This window comes from Morchella importuna (assembly GCF_003444635.1).
Source record: "Morchella importuna strain M04M26 chromosome Unknown Morimp01GS037, whole genome shotgun sequence".
Lineage (NCBI taxonomy): Eukaryota > Fungi > Ascomycota > Pezizomycetes > Pezizales > Morchellaceae > Morchella > Morchella importuna.
The window spans coordinates 56,242-75,571 of NW_025763434.1; the positions used below are offsets into that span (position 1 = coordinate 56,242).

Sequence of the window (19,330 nt, forward strand, 5' to 3'; positions counted from 1 at the left end):
GTAACCTTATTCTCCGTGCGCTAGACTCGACTCTGGCTCCCCAGAGATCACAAATGCGTCTGATACCTTCTCGCGTAATATTCCATGCTTGCCCACCCCTGAATCGTGCCCGAAGGTCAGATGTGTGTTGCGGTTTTGCTAACCTTTTCTGGCTAAGCTCCCCTTTTGCCCATCGTGTGGCTTTCCTTCAGACACTGGATGGCCTCGGTATGGTTGGTGTCAATGCAAATTCGGTCTTGACCACTGCTTCTTGATTTGATTGCTTGTGTTTAGCATCGGTCACATTAAAGCACAATCGTGGATGATCAGCGTCCGAGAATAGGGGTGTCCGCTATAGCTTTGGTCAGGGGATGCGAGGACCGTAAATCCTTCACCTCCGCAGCCTAACACAAGAACCTGGGGATCGATGCTACATGCGTTGAGATAAGGCCCTGATTTGCTGTTTTCGCTTGATTTATGGCCATGGTATGTACTTTGGTATTAAGGGTAAGTGAGTAGAACGTGGCAGCGTGGCTAAAGCTGTAGTTTTCCTGTTTTGCTCGCGAATATGAACCGCCGCGTTCTACTCACTTACCCCTGATACCGAAGTACATACTCTATGGACAGTTAACTTCTATACATACCCGCTGATATTTTCTTGGCACCCTCGTGGAGGGCGTCCGTGTGCTTAAAGAAACCTCAACCCTATGATGGCTTATGCCATAAAAGGTGCCATGCCCCAGGTTCGTTCGTGGCGGAGGCGCCCGGAAATTTAAATATCTTCACAACTACGTACCTTGGTCTCCGATTCTGCTTCGCACTCCCCGCCCAGAATTTGCGAAGAGATGGTTGAAAGTAAACAGCATATGATATGGGTGGCGGGCCCAGTACTTGGGATAATCAGCTTCATTGCAACATCTTTGAGAGTGTACACTCGGGCAATTATAATAAGATCTTTTGGTATTGATGATAGTAAGCTTCCCCGCACCCCTGTATAACTAATGGATTATGCTGAGAATTAATGAAAAAGTGTTGATCGTGATTGCGGAAGTAGGTAGACAATCTCCCAGAAAGACGCCCATTTTCGCATATGAAATGTAGAGAACTTCCCGGGAGTCTGTCAAAAGCACGGCTGGTTGATTTGTTAGGATAGCTATTGACGTTGTCTTATCTTGTCTGTATTCTTATTGGTATGTGGCCACCCATGTGTTCCATCTGGCTTAATTTTATTAGTCTTTTTACTGATTGTTCTTCCATCTTAGCTGCAAAACATGGGTTGGGATTGCATCTTAAAGATATTGCCCCCGATAATGTTAGGAAGACTATACAGGTAAATATAAATTCTCAAGAAAGAAAAAAAAGAAGAAAAAAACATACCAACAAAATCACTGACCTCTGATTAGGCGAATTGGGGCAGTAGTCAGGTCAGTAAACAAAAGTTTCATCAGGCCTCAGAATCGATTTCGGTATACCTAACATTTATGGTGGCAAGTTAAGAGCTACACTATGCAAATAATGTTTGCAAAGCTTTCACTGTTATTCTTCTACCTCCGAATCGGAGGTCCTCGCTGCGGTGGCCTGCCAACCTGGTTTCGGATTTCAACGATCATGCTCATTGCCCTTACGATTGTTGTTGGGGTTATCAGTGAAGTCATTATTATCTTCCAGTGCAAACCGGCCAACCACCAGTGGAATCGATTGTTCCCAGGTGCCGATCCCGATGGAAAGTGCTGGGATCTTGTCGTATTCTATTTCGTTCATGCTGGCCTAAATATTTTTCTTGACGTGGTCATCACTATACTTCCTATGCCGCTCCTTTTATCACTGTAGGTGTTCTTGACAAGACAAACTCGAATTCGTCGCTGATAGTTCGACATAGTGAGCTACCTAGAAGGCAGAAAATAGGTTTATGCGGGCTGTTTTCATTGGGAGGAGTGTGAGTCACCAATTGTTCCTCTTTCAAAATCTTGATAGGTTTCTAATTCAATTGAGTGATTTTAGGGTGTGCATAATCAGCTTGGTAAGGGTTGTCAAGTTACCTGCGCTGAACAAAAGTAAAGACATCACCTGTATGTATCGACATGGAATACTATGACACCTCACTCTTTACTAACGTCTTCAACAGGGGATATAACGGATGCAATCGTATGGTACTATGTCGAAAGCACTCTCATCGTCATAGCAGCATGTGGACCATCATTGAAGCCGTTGATTCGAAAATACGTACCAGGGCTCTTGGGCTCCAGCACTCCAGAGAGCTCCGGGATATATCAAGGCCAAGGGAGTAATTGTACCACGCACCGAGTTGGGCGGAGATTTGTAGAAGACGTCATAGCACCTTTGCCGCCTGGAAACCAAACCTCAACCCATATTACTTCATCCAAGGATAGAAGTTTTTACGGGGAATGCGATAGCGAGGAGAGGATTATCCAGGAGGAGATTGGAATGGGTATCATGAAGAGGACGGATGTCGTGATGACGGTGGAAAGTCAGAGTGAGATAGACCTGACTATCTCGCGGGATACGTTACCAGATGCGGAGAGTGGTATACGGCTGGAGGTTTTGAGTAGCAGTAACGTATACGTAGAGAATTCAAAAGCTAACTTAAAATGAATTAATGATTGATATGGGTCTTGTCCTAAGCTATCTTTTATGTTTGTTTTCTAGTTCTAGTTCTCTTTGTAAATATTTCTTCTTAGCGACACTTGGAAATCACCGGTTGGGCAGGTATGTCAATGTAATTCTAGTTAATTTCCCAAAATTATAATTAGGTGCGTATATATATAATCACACGCATTAATAATACGCATGAATCCATCAAAAACGGTATGTGAACCCTCCAAGGAAGTCAACAATATGTGCTTTTTCCAGGCCACGTTCTCGCACGGCCCATTATTGTGTGACTGAGATATCAAATTGATATTCCTTGGATATTCGCAATCCGTTTTATAGTAAAGACCAGAAGGGCCTCTCGATGTGGATGAAACTTTCTTCGAACCTGGTCTCTAGATCATTATCAGAAGTTTCTTGCTTTGATAGGTAGTTCGGGTATGTGTTTCAGTAAGCATCAACTAAGCTATTGGTCGGGAAGATCGAACGAGAACGCCCTTAGGAAGTAAACCCCGCATAAATGACACTGGACAGCCACAAAATCCCGCAGGTGGTGTAGAAGTATTAATACCAGATCGTTAATGGGATCTGGTCTCAATCTAACGACAAGTAGAATAAGTCGTGGGAGTCAACCCTGGTACTACAAACCACGGCAGAACGCCCTCGTACTCCACTGCGCCATATTGTGAAGAGTGGGGAAGTCCTCCTCACCTGCAGGACGGGGCGTTCCCAAGAACGAAAAAGAAAAGCAACCCGCAGCCACTTTACCTACGTGGGCTCCCGGCCCCGACCTACGGGTCCCTGGGACATTTAAAGTTATTTCGTGGTCGGTGCACGGCTTCATTATTAACCCCTTTGAATTCGAATTATGCCAAGTGCCCCCCCTCCCCTTCCCTCTCCCCTGCTTCCCCAGTCAAAGATATCTCCGTCATTTTCCAAACCCTGCGTAGGGCGCGGTTAAGGAAATGGTAGTTGAGTTTTTTCAGATTGATTCATTGATGATCTAGATACAATATGTATGCATCTCGAACTGGGTAAGCTGGAGCTTCATATATAGGAGCTGCTCCGAAGAAAGTCACCTAAATTCTTAGTAATTATAGATAACACACCTTATATCAACATTCACCGAGCCTTGAACCTCAAAGAGTAACCCCCTTAACTAATGCAGTTAATATGGAAAATCCAGCTAGATGCTAATTGCCGACATAACTCGTACGTTGTATACATACATGTATATGAGCAACGATATCGATTCTACAAAATCGATTTTTTTCCTTTCTGTTTTTCCCCCTTCAGGTTCTTAACCGCCTACATTTGAGAATCCCATTTTTTGACTTTCAACCCACCCCACGTATTGTTACATGGATCTCCGTCCGAGCCAAAACTCCCGAACACCGACTTTCGCAGTTCAGTAGGTACTTTCTGCATGGTCTGGGCAAGAACTAACTAATCCCATGAGACAGAACGACATTCCCCTTTCGTGTTCATCTCGGACCTCCTAGCTACGATAAGACGCTCATAATTACCATCCTAACCCGCCGGAATGCCGGCCCTGTGGCCCTATCGGACTCATGTCGGAAAATATTGCTACAAGGCAAACACGATAAGATGTACTTGTTCCTGCTTGGAATAGTACCGGACCAATGCCTTCTTCAGTCCCTAATTCTTCAGGAAACGTTTACTCCTCAATTTGGTAAAATGAAGCCGAATGTCAATATCTTCTCGCATAATATCATGGAAAGCGATCAGCATAGCATAGCTATAGCTGTTACTTTATAATTAAGGCCCTCCACATTATATGAACTGTTGGTTTCTTCCCCAGATATAGCGTATTTCATACTGCATTAGAAGCCATTCCAATAATAGCCAATGATAGTGCTAATCCCATGGATCGACAGCTACCTTTATCCAAAGCACAAGCTTAAACTAGCTAAGTACATGGGCATATCGATCGCGGTCCGGTCCATTGCCCAACAGTAAACGGTCTCCGACGAAATAAACGTCCTCCAAACTTCTTACGTCCTGGTAGGCTAGCCAGTAAGGTGCAGAAAAGGATTATGTGGAAATGAGTCTGCCCTGATTCCCCTAACCCACAATCAATCCAGCCATGACTGATGCCTATATGTCTTCTCATACTAATCATCTAGAGTTCGCTTTGGTAACTTGAGAATCTACGTAGGACATGAAAGACACAGATCTACTACCAGAGAAACTGACACAGATCCCCTGCCGAGCCATGTGCCCCTACGCGAAGTCTTGGTGTCTCGCAAACCAGGATACTGTTAATTTCAAGTAATGAAAAACCTAGGACAGCGCTGAAAACTCGGATTTCAGCTGCTAAAATATATCACTGTCTATTGTTATCCCTAAAACGACTCTGCAGAGCTCCAATAAATTATTCGGCATTCAAGCCAGCAAAATGATTTCACCCGGGCTCGAACCGGGGACCACAAGTGTGTTAGACTTGTGTGATAACCAACTACACCATGAAACCACATTTTCGGGACTATTTTAAGTTTATATAAACAATTTGTTATGTAGTTACCTATTCAGGGCTAGAGTGTTTCTGATCAGGGTTAGGGGAATTTCAGCACAAGGATAGACTCCTAGATTTCCACTCTCCATGTGTGGGTTCGAGTTTCTAGTGATACATGGTGTTTATGAGACTGTGCAGAATCAGAATTCAAAGACTCTAGTAGTCGTAACGCGGATGTAGTGAGACCTTACAACTGTCAGCTTTACTAGTAAGCGTTTAATTAGGCTGAATTGTACCTAAATATTAGTACAAGTAGGTCTCGGTGTCAATGTTCATGAGCCCTGAATGGACGAGCGCTTATCGATAAAGATACACAATGCTATCCTTCCCATGCCAAAGAAGTGTCATCTTGTGCACGTAAATTATTCCTTCACCGCGAGCTCATAGTGCTAGTGACAATGTCAAAGAAAATACTGAAAATTTATGGACATGCAGCTAGTTGACGAACATGCATAGTCCTACAGATCATAAGATCTCCCTGAGAACCAACCGTTTCTTGAGAAATAACCCACACAGGCGCTGCCTACTCAGGTCTTCTCGCGTTATACATTGGTCCTCCCCTTTGAATAAGTTATCCCCAATCTCCTCGGAGGTTGTATACGTACTCGCGCGAGTACTCTCGGAGCCTTCAATACATGTAGCTACATACTTTCATCCCGTGAGGTTTGGCTGCTGCTTAATTGCTCTCAAATACATATATGGACATGCAAGGCTACGATATGCAGGTTTGAAAAAAGAACAGACGACTTACATACAGGCCACATGGATAAGTACTTCCGCCCGTAGTTCTTCTCTGCCAGTCTAATACATATCTCAAGAATCTCAGCGATAGGTTTTCTTACGAAGTAAACTCAATTTGGCCTGGTATACTGAACTAAGCGTGTTGATATTATAATTCCACATACTATTAATACGCCCAAATAATGATAACCACGCCGCGTTGTCAAAGAGACATGTTAAGACTCGTTGGGACCGGTGGCGTCCCAGTGAATCTAGTAGCTAGATACCTACATGTAGAGTATGTACATACACACTTATCTCTCAACGCGGACGCTTCCATGCAGAGATTTCTAGCTCAGCTGTGTATGTGCGAGAATCACATGCAAAAACCCTTACCCCGCCATTCCTGCGACCCCGCCAGTGGGCCAATACCCTATCGATTTGTACTCTACAAAAACGTGTGCTTTTGATCACCACCATAACGCCCCCAACCCCAGAAACCGGCACGACGCTCCCTTTGAGTGCAAAGCCCTTAGGAAAACTTCTTCAAAGGACCCAGACCCTCTAGCTCTGCGTCGAAAAGGTACGAAGCGGGGTAGTCTCCAAAGACAGCTATGTTTCGGACGCGCTTAAATTCCAAGATATACTTCCAACAACGACGTCACCTCTCGCAACATTGAATCCCGTGTTCATTTCATTCTTAACTACGAATCTGATCCCGTCCCGAAAGACATCTCCTGTACTCTACTCGATTCGTGACGAGAGTGTAGGTCTCACAAATCCAGTCACTACTAGTTCATTGGTGTCGGTGCCGATATTGTGGCGCTGAAGTCCTCGACGGTAAAACCAGCCAGTCACACAGCAGACGTGCCAGAGTAGAGTACGTATGTATATGATGTCGGGATGAGATAGGTATTTCACAAGCCGACCCGCCCTGCGTGACCGTATTGGCGTGCCGGCAGCAGTCTTGCTGTCTGTCCATAGGTACTCTTAATCTTGTTTTGCTATAGGCTTACATTTCTGCTATATAGAATTAGTCATGAAGCACAACAGAAGACATGCACCTCCAAGTGCAGAAGACCGAAAATCAAGGACGCAGCAGCAAGGAGCATGTAGTGTCGTATCCCGGCGAAATTTTCTCTCGCACAGCAAAAAGACAAAGGCCCTTCTTGGTGCGCGATTATGGCTACTCAACCGACGTACTCGAGAATGTTAATCATGAGATATCACTCGGCACTACAGCCTGGCATGATTATTGATTAATTGGGATCGCCAAGCGACTTGATCCATGAGTATAAACAGCTATCTAATCACAGACCGTACAGATGTCACCATCATGGTAGTGACAGATCAACGAGGTCGTTCAAAAAGCCAAATATATATTTGTCGATTTCGTGGCTTCCGAGTCTTAAGAACGTCCTCACGTACTTACCTGTAGTTCCCAACATGACAGAAGACTCCGATGGGTTTCTTGTTTATGATAGGTCATGTTTATATAAAAAAATCATTTATGGCTCTTTCACTCCCGGCCTTTATGGCCTCTTAAGAGCTCGAAAACCAAAAATCATTTACACCAGATTACATTTTTCCCATCTTCTGCGCCGGAAGATACATGTACATGTAGATATATGGTCTTTTAGCGGATGTTCCACATTAAACGCGGGTGCCACTAATTTTGGCCCGGATCATCCTTTGTATGTAAGTTCTGCCCCGCCAGCGCTACCCCCCGCTATCCCACTATCCACTACTCACTATCCACTATCCACTATCCACTATCCACTATCCACTATCCACTATCCACTATCCACTATCCACTATCCACTATCCCACTATCCACTACCCCACTACCCCACTACCCCACTACCCACCACCACCACCACCACCACCACCACACACCGTCCTTTCTCCCCTCAATTGACACAAACCTCAACCCTCCTCACCCCCACCAAACGTCCAACTCCGACTCTACCTCCCACGCCCTCCCTACCCCCCTCCCCCTTCTACCCTTGGGAGCTCTTCAAACTAACAGAGCTACGTGCTTCTAGAGTTCACATCCACATCCATTTTCTGTCAAGTTAATCAATTGCAGATATCCCCCCAATGTCTAATCTATCTAGTGGTCAAACCAGGCCTTTACAATCCAGACCAACGCAAGCTTCACACCGAGAATTCTAGAACCCCCTCCTACCATGGCCTCTATAAACATACCGCACAATAACCAAATTCACAGTCTAGCACCCAGCATTCACCAGCACAGTCCAGAAGCTCAAGCGTTTCTTTTGCAATCGATCGTCATGACTTCATCATTAAAACCACCAGCAAAACAAAGGACTTTTATCTTTTCATGACATCATCATCATAACGCTCACAGACAAAGAACAGAACCACACACAAAACCTCACAGACAAAAAAAAAAGGCCCCACCAAAGAGAAAATAGGATAAAAAATAGCGGATATCATAACCCAACCCCACCCACCCTCTCGCCACAAAGGAAATCAAACACCCTATATAGAAAAACGAAAGATGGAAGAAGAAGAACTACAACAACAGCTACTCGACCGAACAACACCGATAGAAAAAGTCCTCATTCACGCCCCTCCACTCGTTCAGTTTCACCATGGTCCCCGCGTTCCCCACTTCACCTATAGAAGCCACCGGGGCCCTCCCTCCGCCCACCACCATGATGACTCCTCCTGCCGCCGTCGCTGCCGGGCGCGGGCGCCGCCGCCGCGCCCCCGGTAGATGTCCGTCGCACATCGCGCTCGAACTCATCCTGGTAAGCGTACTCGGCGACGCGACGATCATCTCTCTCCCTATCGCGGTCTCGTGGGTGCTGGTACTCCTCGAAGCTGCCGCGAGAGACAGGTTAGCTTGGGATACGTACTGGAAGGAGGAGGAGGAGGAGCAGGGAGATGGGGGTACAAACTCATCCGGGTACGAATCGTCGTATTGTCTGTTGCGCGCGTTCTGCGCCTCGAAGCGCCTTATTGCCTCCCGCTGCTCACGCACGACTTCCTCAGCCCTCTTGCTGCCCCCCGCGGGTGGTGGTGCAGGTGCATCGAGCGGAGGGCCGTCTCCGCTGCCGGGCGTGCGCGCGGAAATGCCGGAGGACGCTGACCAGTCACCTTCGTCGGGGCTAGGGGATCTCTCTTCGTGCCTGTGGCGGGACTGGTGGCGGGACTGATGCCGGCGGTGACGGTATTCGGAGCGGTCACGCTGGCGTGAGGAGCGTGGCTTGTCGGGGCTGTCGGCGCTGGGATGGTGTCCGTGGGATGTGTGGGGACGGGTTGGCGGTGCCGCGCGGGCTTCCTCGCCGAGGATAGGACGGGGGTTGAGTTCCGACTCGCGCCAGTGTGGGTCGGGCTTTCGGGGGGTCTTGGACTTACCCTTGGGCGGGCCGTGGCGGCGGTCGTCCTCGTCGTCGTCCGGAGGATAGGACATGGGCATGGTCATGGGGATCTTCTTACTGCCGCCTCTGTGGGGAGGGCCTGCGGGCACAAATGGGCCCTCCATGGCCTCGGGGGGCGTCATCTGCTCTCGCGGCGGATAGTGGTGACCTCCTCCTGGTGCGGGCAGGGCAAGTGTTTCATCTTCCGAGTCTTCGCTATAGTCGCGCGGGAACTCCTCCCACACTCTCCACCAGCCGTCAGAGATGATGGCGTCCTCCTTCTCCGGGAAGCATCGTCGGGGGATCGACTTTGGGAACGGATGGCCGGTCTTGGGGTTGATGACCTGCCAGTTTGAAACCAGCTTCTGCAGACGCTGCGACTCGCGGTTGGGGTCGGACATCAGCTGCGTAAACATCCAGGTCTCGAACCCGCGCGGGGTGAGTGCTGGGATACACGGCTTCTGGTCCGACGCAGGGGGCATGTAGAAGTGCTCACAGTTGAGAGCGCGGTAGATTGATGACAGCGAGGCCAGAGTGCGGCCGGTGAAGAAAAGCTTCCAGTCGAGGGGCTCCTTCTCGACGGCGTTGCAGGTGTAAAAGTCGACCATCTTCTCGGGCGTGATGACGATGCTCTCCTTGACCGGGCGTTCCTTGATCTGTGGCACTGTTAGATGATGTATACTGATGATGATGATATCAGGTGCGATATAGGAAATAGAAATACCATATAGTTTGCAGTCTCCCTCAACAGGGTGACAAGCTTTTCCTTTGGTCTAGGCTCCCTCCCAGGCTCTTTGTCGACAAGATCTCCCCACAGCTCGAAGAAGATGGCCCCATCGTCCATGCTCATCTTTGGCTTCCCTGACGGCGTGGAGGACGCTGATGTCCCTGGTGTTGGCCCATATCCAGACGATGTTGCATTCGACTTTGACTGTCTGTGTGAAGGTTTCCTGCCCAGATTATCATCCCTCAACGCCATAGCTGGCGGTCCCTTTGGCGACATATGCGGAGGCCCCGAGGCCCCAATTGGTGCTGGCTGCGGCGGGAAGTAGCTGGCCTGGCCTGGGGGCGCCCCGTACTGCTGGCTGTGGGTCATCTTCTGCCCGTGGTGCGGCGGCGGCGGGCCCGGCGCGGGTGCAGTCTCCTGGCCACCCGGGCCGTAGCCCGGGAAGGGCCCAGGCACCGGCGGCATACCGTAGTGTGGCTGGTGTGGCCCGTGACCGCCCTGTGGCTGTGGTGGCGGGGCAGGGATCGTCGTGACAGCGGGGGAGCCTTGGCGCTGCTGGCCGTGGGGAGCAACCGGCTGCGTTAGCAATGGGGCTGCGCCGGCCGGTGCAACTCCTCCTCCTCCTCCTGGTCCTCCTGGTTGCCCGAACTGGATGCTTCGCATGAGATCCTCTGCCAGGCGCTGTACGACTTCAGGAGGGAGGTTGTGTGTGTTTGCGATTATGGCTGGCAGGTCTGGAGAGTATCCCCCCGCTGAAGCAGGAGGGCCATAGTCGGAGCGTGGTGGGGGCTGCGACTGCCCGGAAGGTGAGAATTCGTGACGGTCAGGACGACTCCCTCCTCCTCCCTGCTGGGTCCGATACGGGCCCTGCGACGAGGGGGGTGGTCCTGAGGCCTGCGAGGGATGGGATGGGGGCTGGCCGTAGTACCCACCGCCTGGAGCTTGGTTTGACGGGGGAGCATACCCACCAGAGCTGTACGGGGCTGCCGTGTGTGAGCGGATGGGGGGAGGCTGCTGCTGGGGCGGCGAGTTTGAGTAGTTTGATACCGGCGAGGCGGCCGAATTCGGGACATATCCGTGGTGCTGCGGGGGGCCCTGGGAAGAGTAGAACGGGGACTGTGAGGGCTGTCCTCCACCTCCTCCACCCCCTCCTCCGCTGCCTCCACCCCCTCCGCCGCCGCCGCTGTCCCTGCCCCCGCCGCTGTTGTAGTAGTGTCCGTGGGCGGACATGAGGTATGCGTAGATTGCGTCGTCGGTGGTTGTCTGCTGCGATGCTGCGATGGTCGGCAAGTACTGCTGCTGCTCGTAGTTCTGGTGGTGTGGTGGTGTCTCTTGCTCGGGGATGCCGCTGTCACTGGCGACTGAAGAGGAGCGGGGAAGCAACAGCGCGGATGGCGTCCGAGTGCTAAAGTACCCGGGTGTGCTGAACAATACTGCGGGGGGAGGTATTGTCTGTTAGCTGTCTGGTGCACTGAGTGAGGTTTTTAATTGTGTGTGTGTGTGTATGTGTATGTGTATGTGCGCGCGTTTATGTGTGTCTGTATGTGTCTGTAGGATATCTATCTAGAATGGGGGTGTGTGTGTGTGTGTGTGTGTGTGTGCGGGTGTTTGTTCTGGTTTGTTTATTACTTTCCGGTGAGGGAAAGGGAAGGGCAAACCGTAGAGTACAGGAAAAAACAACAAAACAGGAAAAGTGCTATGTGCGTGTGCAGTGTGTGTAGGAGATAGAGTGCGTAGAGGTATAACGGAGTAGAGGTAGATGGAGCATAGCATAGATAGATAGATAGACAGACAGCTAGAGTAGAGTAGATTGGAAATAAAATAGATGGATTGCAAAACTCACCTAAACTTTTTCTTTTACACCTCCACTTTCTGTTCTTCTTCTGCTTCTTCTTTGACGCTTCGAACGCACAAGGGCACAGACAGCTAGATCGATCACTTTCACCTTTCTTTCCTTACTTCTTTTCTTCCACAAGAAAAATAAAAGAAGAGACAAGAAGACAAGAAAGAAGAAGAGAAGAGGCAAGAGAAGAGCAAGATCAAAAAGAAGATCGAAGAGAAGAAGAAGATGCAAGCAAACGTATGTAAGTATAACGGGGAAGGGAAGAGCCACCGTCTAAGTAATTCTGTAACTAGATACCACCACCATCTACATAACCTCTCACTCTCACTCTCTCATTCTGTCCCCCTACTACACCTTTCTACCTCTCACAGCCCCCACCTGCGCTCTCACCTCTCTCACGCCCCAAACCAAACAGCAGACCCGACACGACCCCTCACCTCACATCCCTCTCCCTGTAAGGTAATGTCCTTTAGACTCACACTCACTCACACTTATTTATTTTTTTTCTCTCTTTCTCTTCCCTTCCCTTCCTATCGTTCCTTCCCATCCATGCACTGCAGCAGCGTGACGTGGATAGCTTGTTTTTTTTTTCCCTTCCCTCTTGCTCTCTCTTCTGGCTCTTGCTATGAATGCTACCACCAAACGGAAGCACCAGCGCCCGGCTGAAACCCATAAGTAGGGTCTGCCCATAAATAGAAATAAAACATCCATACTTACATATACTCCTTCTGCCTATTGACTGGAGCAGAGCCGCATCCTCTCCACGCGCGTGTGGAGAATGGATGCTATGCCATGCTAGGTAATATAATGTATGCACAGAGTTTCACCCGTATGTTACGGTGACGGGTATTTGGATTAAGCTGTTGCTTTCGTTTTCTGTATCTGTATGTTAGCTGAGGCAGAAGAAGATGTCTCTTCATCTCTCTCTCCCCTCTTCCCCGCGCAAAGGAGGAAAAAAAAAAGGCCAAACCCACACATCCCTCCATCCATGCCTTTTCCCTCTCTCTCTCTGTCACCCAGCTTTTTCCAGTCACAGCCAACAAGCCAGGCAGGGAGCCGCAGCCAACCAACAGATCCCAAGCCAAACCCGCACTAACCCGCTCCACGCCAGATCCACGCTGCATGAGAACAAGATAAAAAATAAAAAAACTCAACACACCGGGCGGGAGGGAGGCACCCAGAGGAGGTGCGTGGCAGCCAGAGACAGACAGGACGTCATTGTCAGTCTCTCTCTGCAGGCTTGTTGCTTTTTCATACGATACGGTGCGGTCGGTGTCTGTCTGTCTCTGTCTCTGTCTGTGGTTGTGGAATAGGGTTGTTCTTGCATGGATTGGTGGATGGTCTCTCCCTCAGCCTTCAAGGTCTCTCTCCAGCTCTCCCTATCTACAGGCTACTTACTCTCTCCCCTCCCAGCTGTGTGTTTTACAGACACGGTAGGCGGTAGACGCATCTCTGCGGCATCACGCTCATCGCCTAGCTGGGTACATCTGAGTATGACTGTGACTGCCTGCCTGCCCTGCCGTCTCCCTCTCGCGTGCAGGTGCTGCTTTCAGTCAGTGCTGAGCTAGAGTAGGTACATCATGTGGTATCACTCGAGGGGCTTAGTCAGTTGCATGAGTGTCAGTGTCAGTGTCTGTCAGTGTCTGTCAGTGTCTGTCTGTATCTGTCTGTATCTGTCTGTTCTGTCTGTTCTGTCTACTTCCCGCCCTTTGCAGTGTTTCTCAGCCCTAGCGCTGTGCTTGCAGTGGTGCAAATGACTGCTGTTAGGCCCAAAGACAACGCCAGTGTAATGTGATACCGAACACGATGAAAAAGAACAGCCAAATAGAAAAATGCTCATCCCATAGAAGTTAGATGCTGATGAGGAAACCATCCGACTGCGGTGAAAGTTTTTCTTTTTTCTTTTTTGTTGAACTCTGGCGGCCCGTTTGATGAGAAAAGAAAAAAAGAAAGAAAAAAACCAGAGAACAGCAGAGATGCCGCTGGAAAACAATCAGCGAGTCGGGTCCGTGTAGTGAACTCACCGGCCTATCTATATCCCTCTCACAGCATACATACGTACCTTCCGTTGCAAAGAAACCAACGGCAAAGAAACCAAAGAGAACCTTGCAAGGCACCAACCAAGCTGTCCACTCCCCCCCACGACGCAGTGCACCCCGCATCGAAGGCATAAACTCGCCAGATTTTCCCCGACAAGTGGGGTGCGTGCCTCACATTCCCAACTACGTTTCTACTGGCGGGGACACGATCCAATGGGAACGTGACCTTGCGAACGCCGGAGAATTCCAGCTGCACGTCAGCCGACAGATGTTGATCAAAGTGTCGTGCAGGCCTATCAAGCGTATGGGAGGGATGCGGTGATTGAGCGATCTTCGGTGGGAGTGGTGCCTGTGGATTAGTGGGTAGATGTGCGGTGGAGAGAGTGGACGAGTGATGGCCTGTGAAGTGATTGGGTTAGCTTCGTCTTGTAAGCTTCCATCACTGCAGTAGTTACGGGACATCGTACGGCTTTTTTCATCACACGGCCCGCCCTCAGCGTTTGACATCTCTCGTCCATCGTATGTGATGCTCAGATTTTATTTTACATTCTAATCGATGTCGTTGAATTCCGCGATATCGATATCGATATACGTATACTTCTGTGCCCACATGCATCAACCCTTAGTAATACCGAGAAGAGTAGTAAATATTATATCAGACCTCCGATGTTCTGCGTTGCAAGATGAGCAGCACACGATCACAGATGTGAAAGACGCCGTTATTGTGCCAGTACGTACCTACGAGAGAAATGCACAAACCATCTCCGTAAGGCCACCAGACATGGGCTATCCCTAGAACAGACATATAGGATCATCACATGGCGGATCACCTTTCAAAAAACCTTGTGTTCTGCCTTGTACTATCCTGCCTTGTGCCATCCTGTGGCTTTAGGTAGCATAGAGTCAGGGTTAGGGTTTCAGAATTGCTGTCCTAGACAGGTGGACTGCAGGTTTCACGAGGGTCTGACAAGAGGGGATCCTCAAAGTGACAATGCAGTTGGGAACTGCGGAGAGGGATAGGCAGATGGCTCATGTGGGTAGCAAGTACGCGGTGCTAGCTGTTGAAGTGATGATGATATGAACAAAGCGCTGCCGTGGCAGTAGGTACAAGGCATGTTTGTAGAGAGTTCCAGAAGCACGGAGTGCAAAGTGGACGGAAATAGAGGCAAAGAAAGAAAAGAAAGAACTGACTTCTTTTATATCAAGACAAAGCCACAGAACACGTCTCGTGTAGACAGCATCATATCATATCATATGTGTTATAATATCCGCTACTGATAGGAATGCCTTAAGGGTCAAGACAAGTTTGATTTCCAACGAGAAATGCCAAGTGGCACAGTGCAAAAAACCCATAGAAAATGACGGTGATACGGCGGGTTTTATACTCTGGATCATGGTACGCGTACATGTAGTTAGCTTGAGGGTCCGAATATGCTGCGGGTACTTTCTAACTCCCCACTAATTTCTACTAATAAGTTTGAACTAAAAGATATGATGTTGATGGCATAAGTCTATAAGAAAAAAGGAAACGAGAGAAGAAATTACCTAGCCTATTGACATTAATTATATACAGAAGAAAATATATATACAAAAAAAAACGAACCCTAACCCACCAAAGAACGTCCCAACCGTCGCTTCGCGGGGAAACCGGAAAAATCTTTGCAACTGGGTCTTTGCTCTGACAGATAGGAGAAAAGAGATTCTCCTGCTTACCAGAGCAAGAACACGGATGCATACAACTATGATTTGTGAAAAGGGAGGGAGGGAGAGATTTTATATAGCCGGAGGAAGAAAATGCCAAGGATAAAAACTGGCAGCTCTTAAAGTAAGGGTAGGAGCAGATGCCAAGATGCAGTAAGATTAGCATAGATAAGATGAAGCAGTGAATGTCAAATGCCAAGTGCGTGGTGTCTCGATTATGGTTATGGTCTATGCCACAGCGATGGTATCAAAGCTACCAGACAAGGTGGTTGTTGGTCTCAACTGAGCTTTTGTAGACGTGGCAATGCCATTGACTTTCTTTCTCAACAATCCTGTTCGGTCTCGTCTCTCCTTCATTGCTAAAACACTGAAAGACCCCGTCTTTGATTTCCCATGACTCCCGCAGTCACCATCGGAAGCAGAAAAGGTCTGGCGAGGCTGCTACGGAGGCCTCAGTGGCACGTATTTTGGTTAGCGCGATTGTTTTCCGAGTGATTTGCCATGATGCATCCGCCATCCGACTAAATTTCCGTGGGGGCAACCATAACCTGTGGGTACAGCGAACTTTTCTAACGACCTTTGAAAAAAAAAAGCTGCATCGTAATACAGGGCAATTGTGATTGTGGATTCTTCTGCCGCGCCGTAATTTAATTAACAGCTAGCTAGCACGTGTTACACCGTCCATGCAGTGCCAATGTGTACCGGTACCACGGATACCTCAGCTGCCGGCAGATCTAGATGGTGACCCTTAACTGTGCGTGGGGGGTCAGGGATGTACGTGACTTTGATAATGAGTTACCTGGTTTTCATAATCTGAGTCGATCTCTCACCAATCGTTTGTTTTCAACCACCATGGGTTTCTAGGTTTTCGCACAAGGCGGGCCGCGGGCTTGACATGCATGCATTGATGTCTTGGACAACTCAAGGGATAGTAGACGAATGAAATAAAGACTATTTGGTATAAGATTGATTAGTCTGCGTATATATATGTCTCGTCTTAAATCGACAATTCTTTGAAGAGGATTTCGATGATTCCGGAGAAATCAGAATAGTTTAGTGTGGTCCGTGCAGATCGATCGGGCCGAGCTGGCTTGGGCTTGAGTCTCGAGCTTTGGACCCATTCAGAATATTGGGTCTCAGGTTATCATTCAACGAACATGAGCTAGGTATTGAAGATACTAATTTATTCTCGAGTACCACATGATGATTATTAGTTAGAAGATTCGGTTTATGAGATCCTGTATGTAATTTAAATATTCAACTCGCTTCATTTTCATTAATATGGCTACTAGTTATTTACATGTACCTATGACAACACATTAATAACACTTGGCATTAAAATATCATGTATCTTTGATCATTGACTGCTGCTGTGGGCCTCGGCTGTGTCGTGTCTGAAAAGGCTCGCGCGGACTCCTCAATATTCCAGGCCGATGGATACCGAAAACCTGACAGTCACGTGTATGGCCACCTCTGCACCTCACTCATAGAATATCGGTCTGAAAGCTGTATTCTTATCCAACTACATGCAGTGTTGCCTGTCGATAGAACGAGAAAAACGATAAAAGAGAGTGTGTGTAAAAGCCTACGTTATAATATCTCCGTTAATTCATCAACCACTTATACTAACAAAATGAGACGCCTTCTCGAGAATGAAGGTGATGGCTAGTGCCAAACAGAGCAACAAAAGAACTTGGGCGTCTTGCCTGTCCAAAGAAAAGGAATGGTGATAGAGGAAAAAAGTACAGAAACACTAAGGTATCCCGTGGTAAGTACGGTACCCATCAGAAACCCCCCCCCCCCCCCCCCCCCCCCCCCCCCCCCATATACAGAGGAACAGAAGCCAACATCCTCCCACAGATCCATCCAGATATCAAAGCGAGATCCATCATCTCCTCCTCCTCCTTGAATCGCCCCTCTGATCACGCATATATTCCTCCGCCGTCGCATTCACATATGCCCTCGTTCCGCCGCGCTCCTCCCGATACCTTCTAGCTTCCCGGTCCTCCACATACTCATACTCATCACGACGGTGGGAGCTTCGTCGACCGTGATGAGACCGTGGTGGGGACTCAGGTGCTCTTTCCAGCTCCCGCATCTGCTCGTTATTTGGAATCACTACTGTGGTAGCGAGTTCGTTGCCCTCCTTGAACTTCACCGACTTCGCGGGCGGAGGGGGCTGGGCCGCCATGAAGAATACCAGAGGCGGAGGATGAGGAGGTCTAGAATAATTAGTGCCCCTAGAACTTGAAGCCTGTCGGGGTTGCCGGGCAAGTTCTTCGTGTCTAGTTGCCATGTGGGGGTGGTTCACGACGCACTCGGTGGAAGATGAGCGGTAGCCACTTTCGCGGTGGCGGGGCAGTTGGTTGCTGCTGCTTGGAGTGGCAGCTCCAGAGCGGGAGGAGTAGTACATGGAGGCGGGCATCTTCATGATTTGTTCTTGGCTTGGAGGTTAGTTGTTGGTGATTTGTTCTTGGTTTGGAGGTTAGTTGTTGTTCGTAGTGGTTCTGGTTTCTTGCCTTGTTGGCTCTGATTGTCTCCTTTGAGTAGGAACAAGTGCAGATATATGGGGAAGGTGAGAAGGTGAGAAGGTAAGAAGGTAAGGGGTTCAGAGGATGAGAACGTATCAGAATAGATGGGAGAGCTGAGAAACGGTAAGATAAGGATATATGAGCGATCCGGGGGGAAGAAGCGTTTTATATGACGGCGGATTGCTTTCTTTTTTCTTCTCGCAAGGCGGCGGCGGGCGTCCGATTCTTGCTTCAGGTTCTGAACGTGTGAATATGTTGGCTGCTGCTGAGATTTACTGAAAGATCTGGGGGCGGTATATTTAAGGGACTCGCTACTGTCCCTAGATCTGGCCTGATGATGCTATCCATCGGTCGTTTAATTCGGTTGAACGGATTTACTATTCAATGTTGTGAGAACAAGCGCATGAATAGTATTGTACAAGGTTCTGATAGGAGGCATACATGCATAAAACATGATGAAGGCCATATCTCGGGGTGTAGAAGTAATAGAATATAAGGGTAGTCTAACGGCGGCCAATGTGTGTAAACGTTTCCATTCAAGTGGGAGTTAAGGGAACCCGCACATGGTATTACGGGGGAGGCAAATGCAGGTTATATAATATATATATATATATATAGAACGTTCTCAAATTCAAAATTGGTTAATACTATCCATGTCGAGTCCGGCCATATTGACGAGTGCTGTCAGAAGACTTTGAGTGACGGTGCTATATATTTAATTTAGATGTTCGACGGCCACAAGTCTTGTTCCACCTGTGATCCGTCCGCTTGAACGATTCACCTGTACACCAAGTAGAATTTTTTTCGTAAAATATGCACATAGACCCTACGACTACATGTAGTGAAGGCTAGGAAGAACTGCTGCTTTGACACTGAAACCATTCAGTCCTAGTTTTTCACCTGCAGGTCCCCTTATTTACGCATATACGCAATAAACGGTATGAATGTAGTAAATGTGATTTGGCGAAGTATGATCGTAACTCCAATCTTCTATCTTTTAGAGTTCCAGAGCGCAGTCAATTCTATAAGTAAGGTGAACTCTCATATGCCTATGCCAAGATCGCGCGTTTGATCAGTTGCACAACGAAGATATACTAATGTAGAACATACTTTGACCAGTCACATAGTAGTAATTATGGAATTATGAATATATCATTCCTTGTACGCTTGTCTCCTTTATGAGTCTAATCGTTTGTAGCGTAGCGATATGGATACTAAGTTCTATCAGAAAGAACTGCAAAAAGAAAGTCTACAA

At 48.3% G+C, this 19,330-nt stretch overlaps 3 protein-coding genes across 3 annotated transcripts; 1 reads left to right on the plus strand and 2 right to left on the minus strand.

The window, feature by feature from the left end:
- Positions 1–824: 824 nt before the first annotated feature.
- LAJ45_09525 (uncharacterized protein) lies at positions 825–2,592 on the plus strand (the record flags this gene model as incomplete). Its single annotated transcript, XM_046119066.1, has 9 exons — positions 825–951; positions 1,010–1,029; positions 1,133–1,169; positions 1,242–1,309; positions 1,383–1,403; positions 1,477–1,805; positions 1,859–1,915; positions 1,981–2,048; positions 2,105–2,592. 9 exons carry the CDS (start codon positions 825–827, stop codon positions 2,590–2,592), a joined length of 1,215 nt encoding a protein of 404 aa, XP_045967636.1.
- A 5,892-nt stretch (positions 2,593–8,484) lies between these two features.
- On the minus strand, positions 8,485–12,140 carry LAJ45_09526 (uncharacterized protein; the record flags this gene model as incomplete). Its single annotated transcript, XM_046119067.1, has 5 exons — positions 8,485–8,695; positions 8,773–9,890; positions 9,959–11,394; positions 11,805–11,887; positions 12,133–12,140. The coding sequence occupies 5 exons, from the start codon at positions 12,138–12,140 to the stop codon at positions 8,485–8,487; spliced, it is 2,856 nt and encodes a 951-aa protein (XP_045967637.1).
- Positions 12,141–17,432: 5,292 nt separating this feature from the next.
- On the minus strand, positions 17,433–17,975 carry LAJ45_09527 (uncharacterized protein; the record flags this gene model as incomplete). The annotated part of the gene is made up of 1 exon (XM_046119068.1): positions 17,433–17,975. One exon carries the CDS (start codon positions 17,973–17,975, stop codon positions 17,433–17,435), a length of 543 nt encoding a protein of 180 aa, XP_045967638.1.
- Between the last annotated feature and the right edge of the window lie 1,355 nt (positions 17,976–19,330).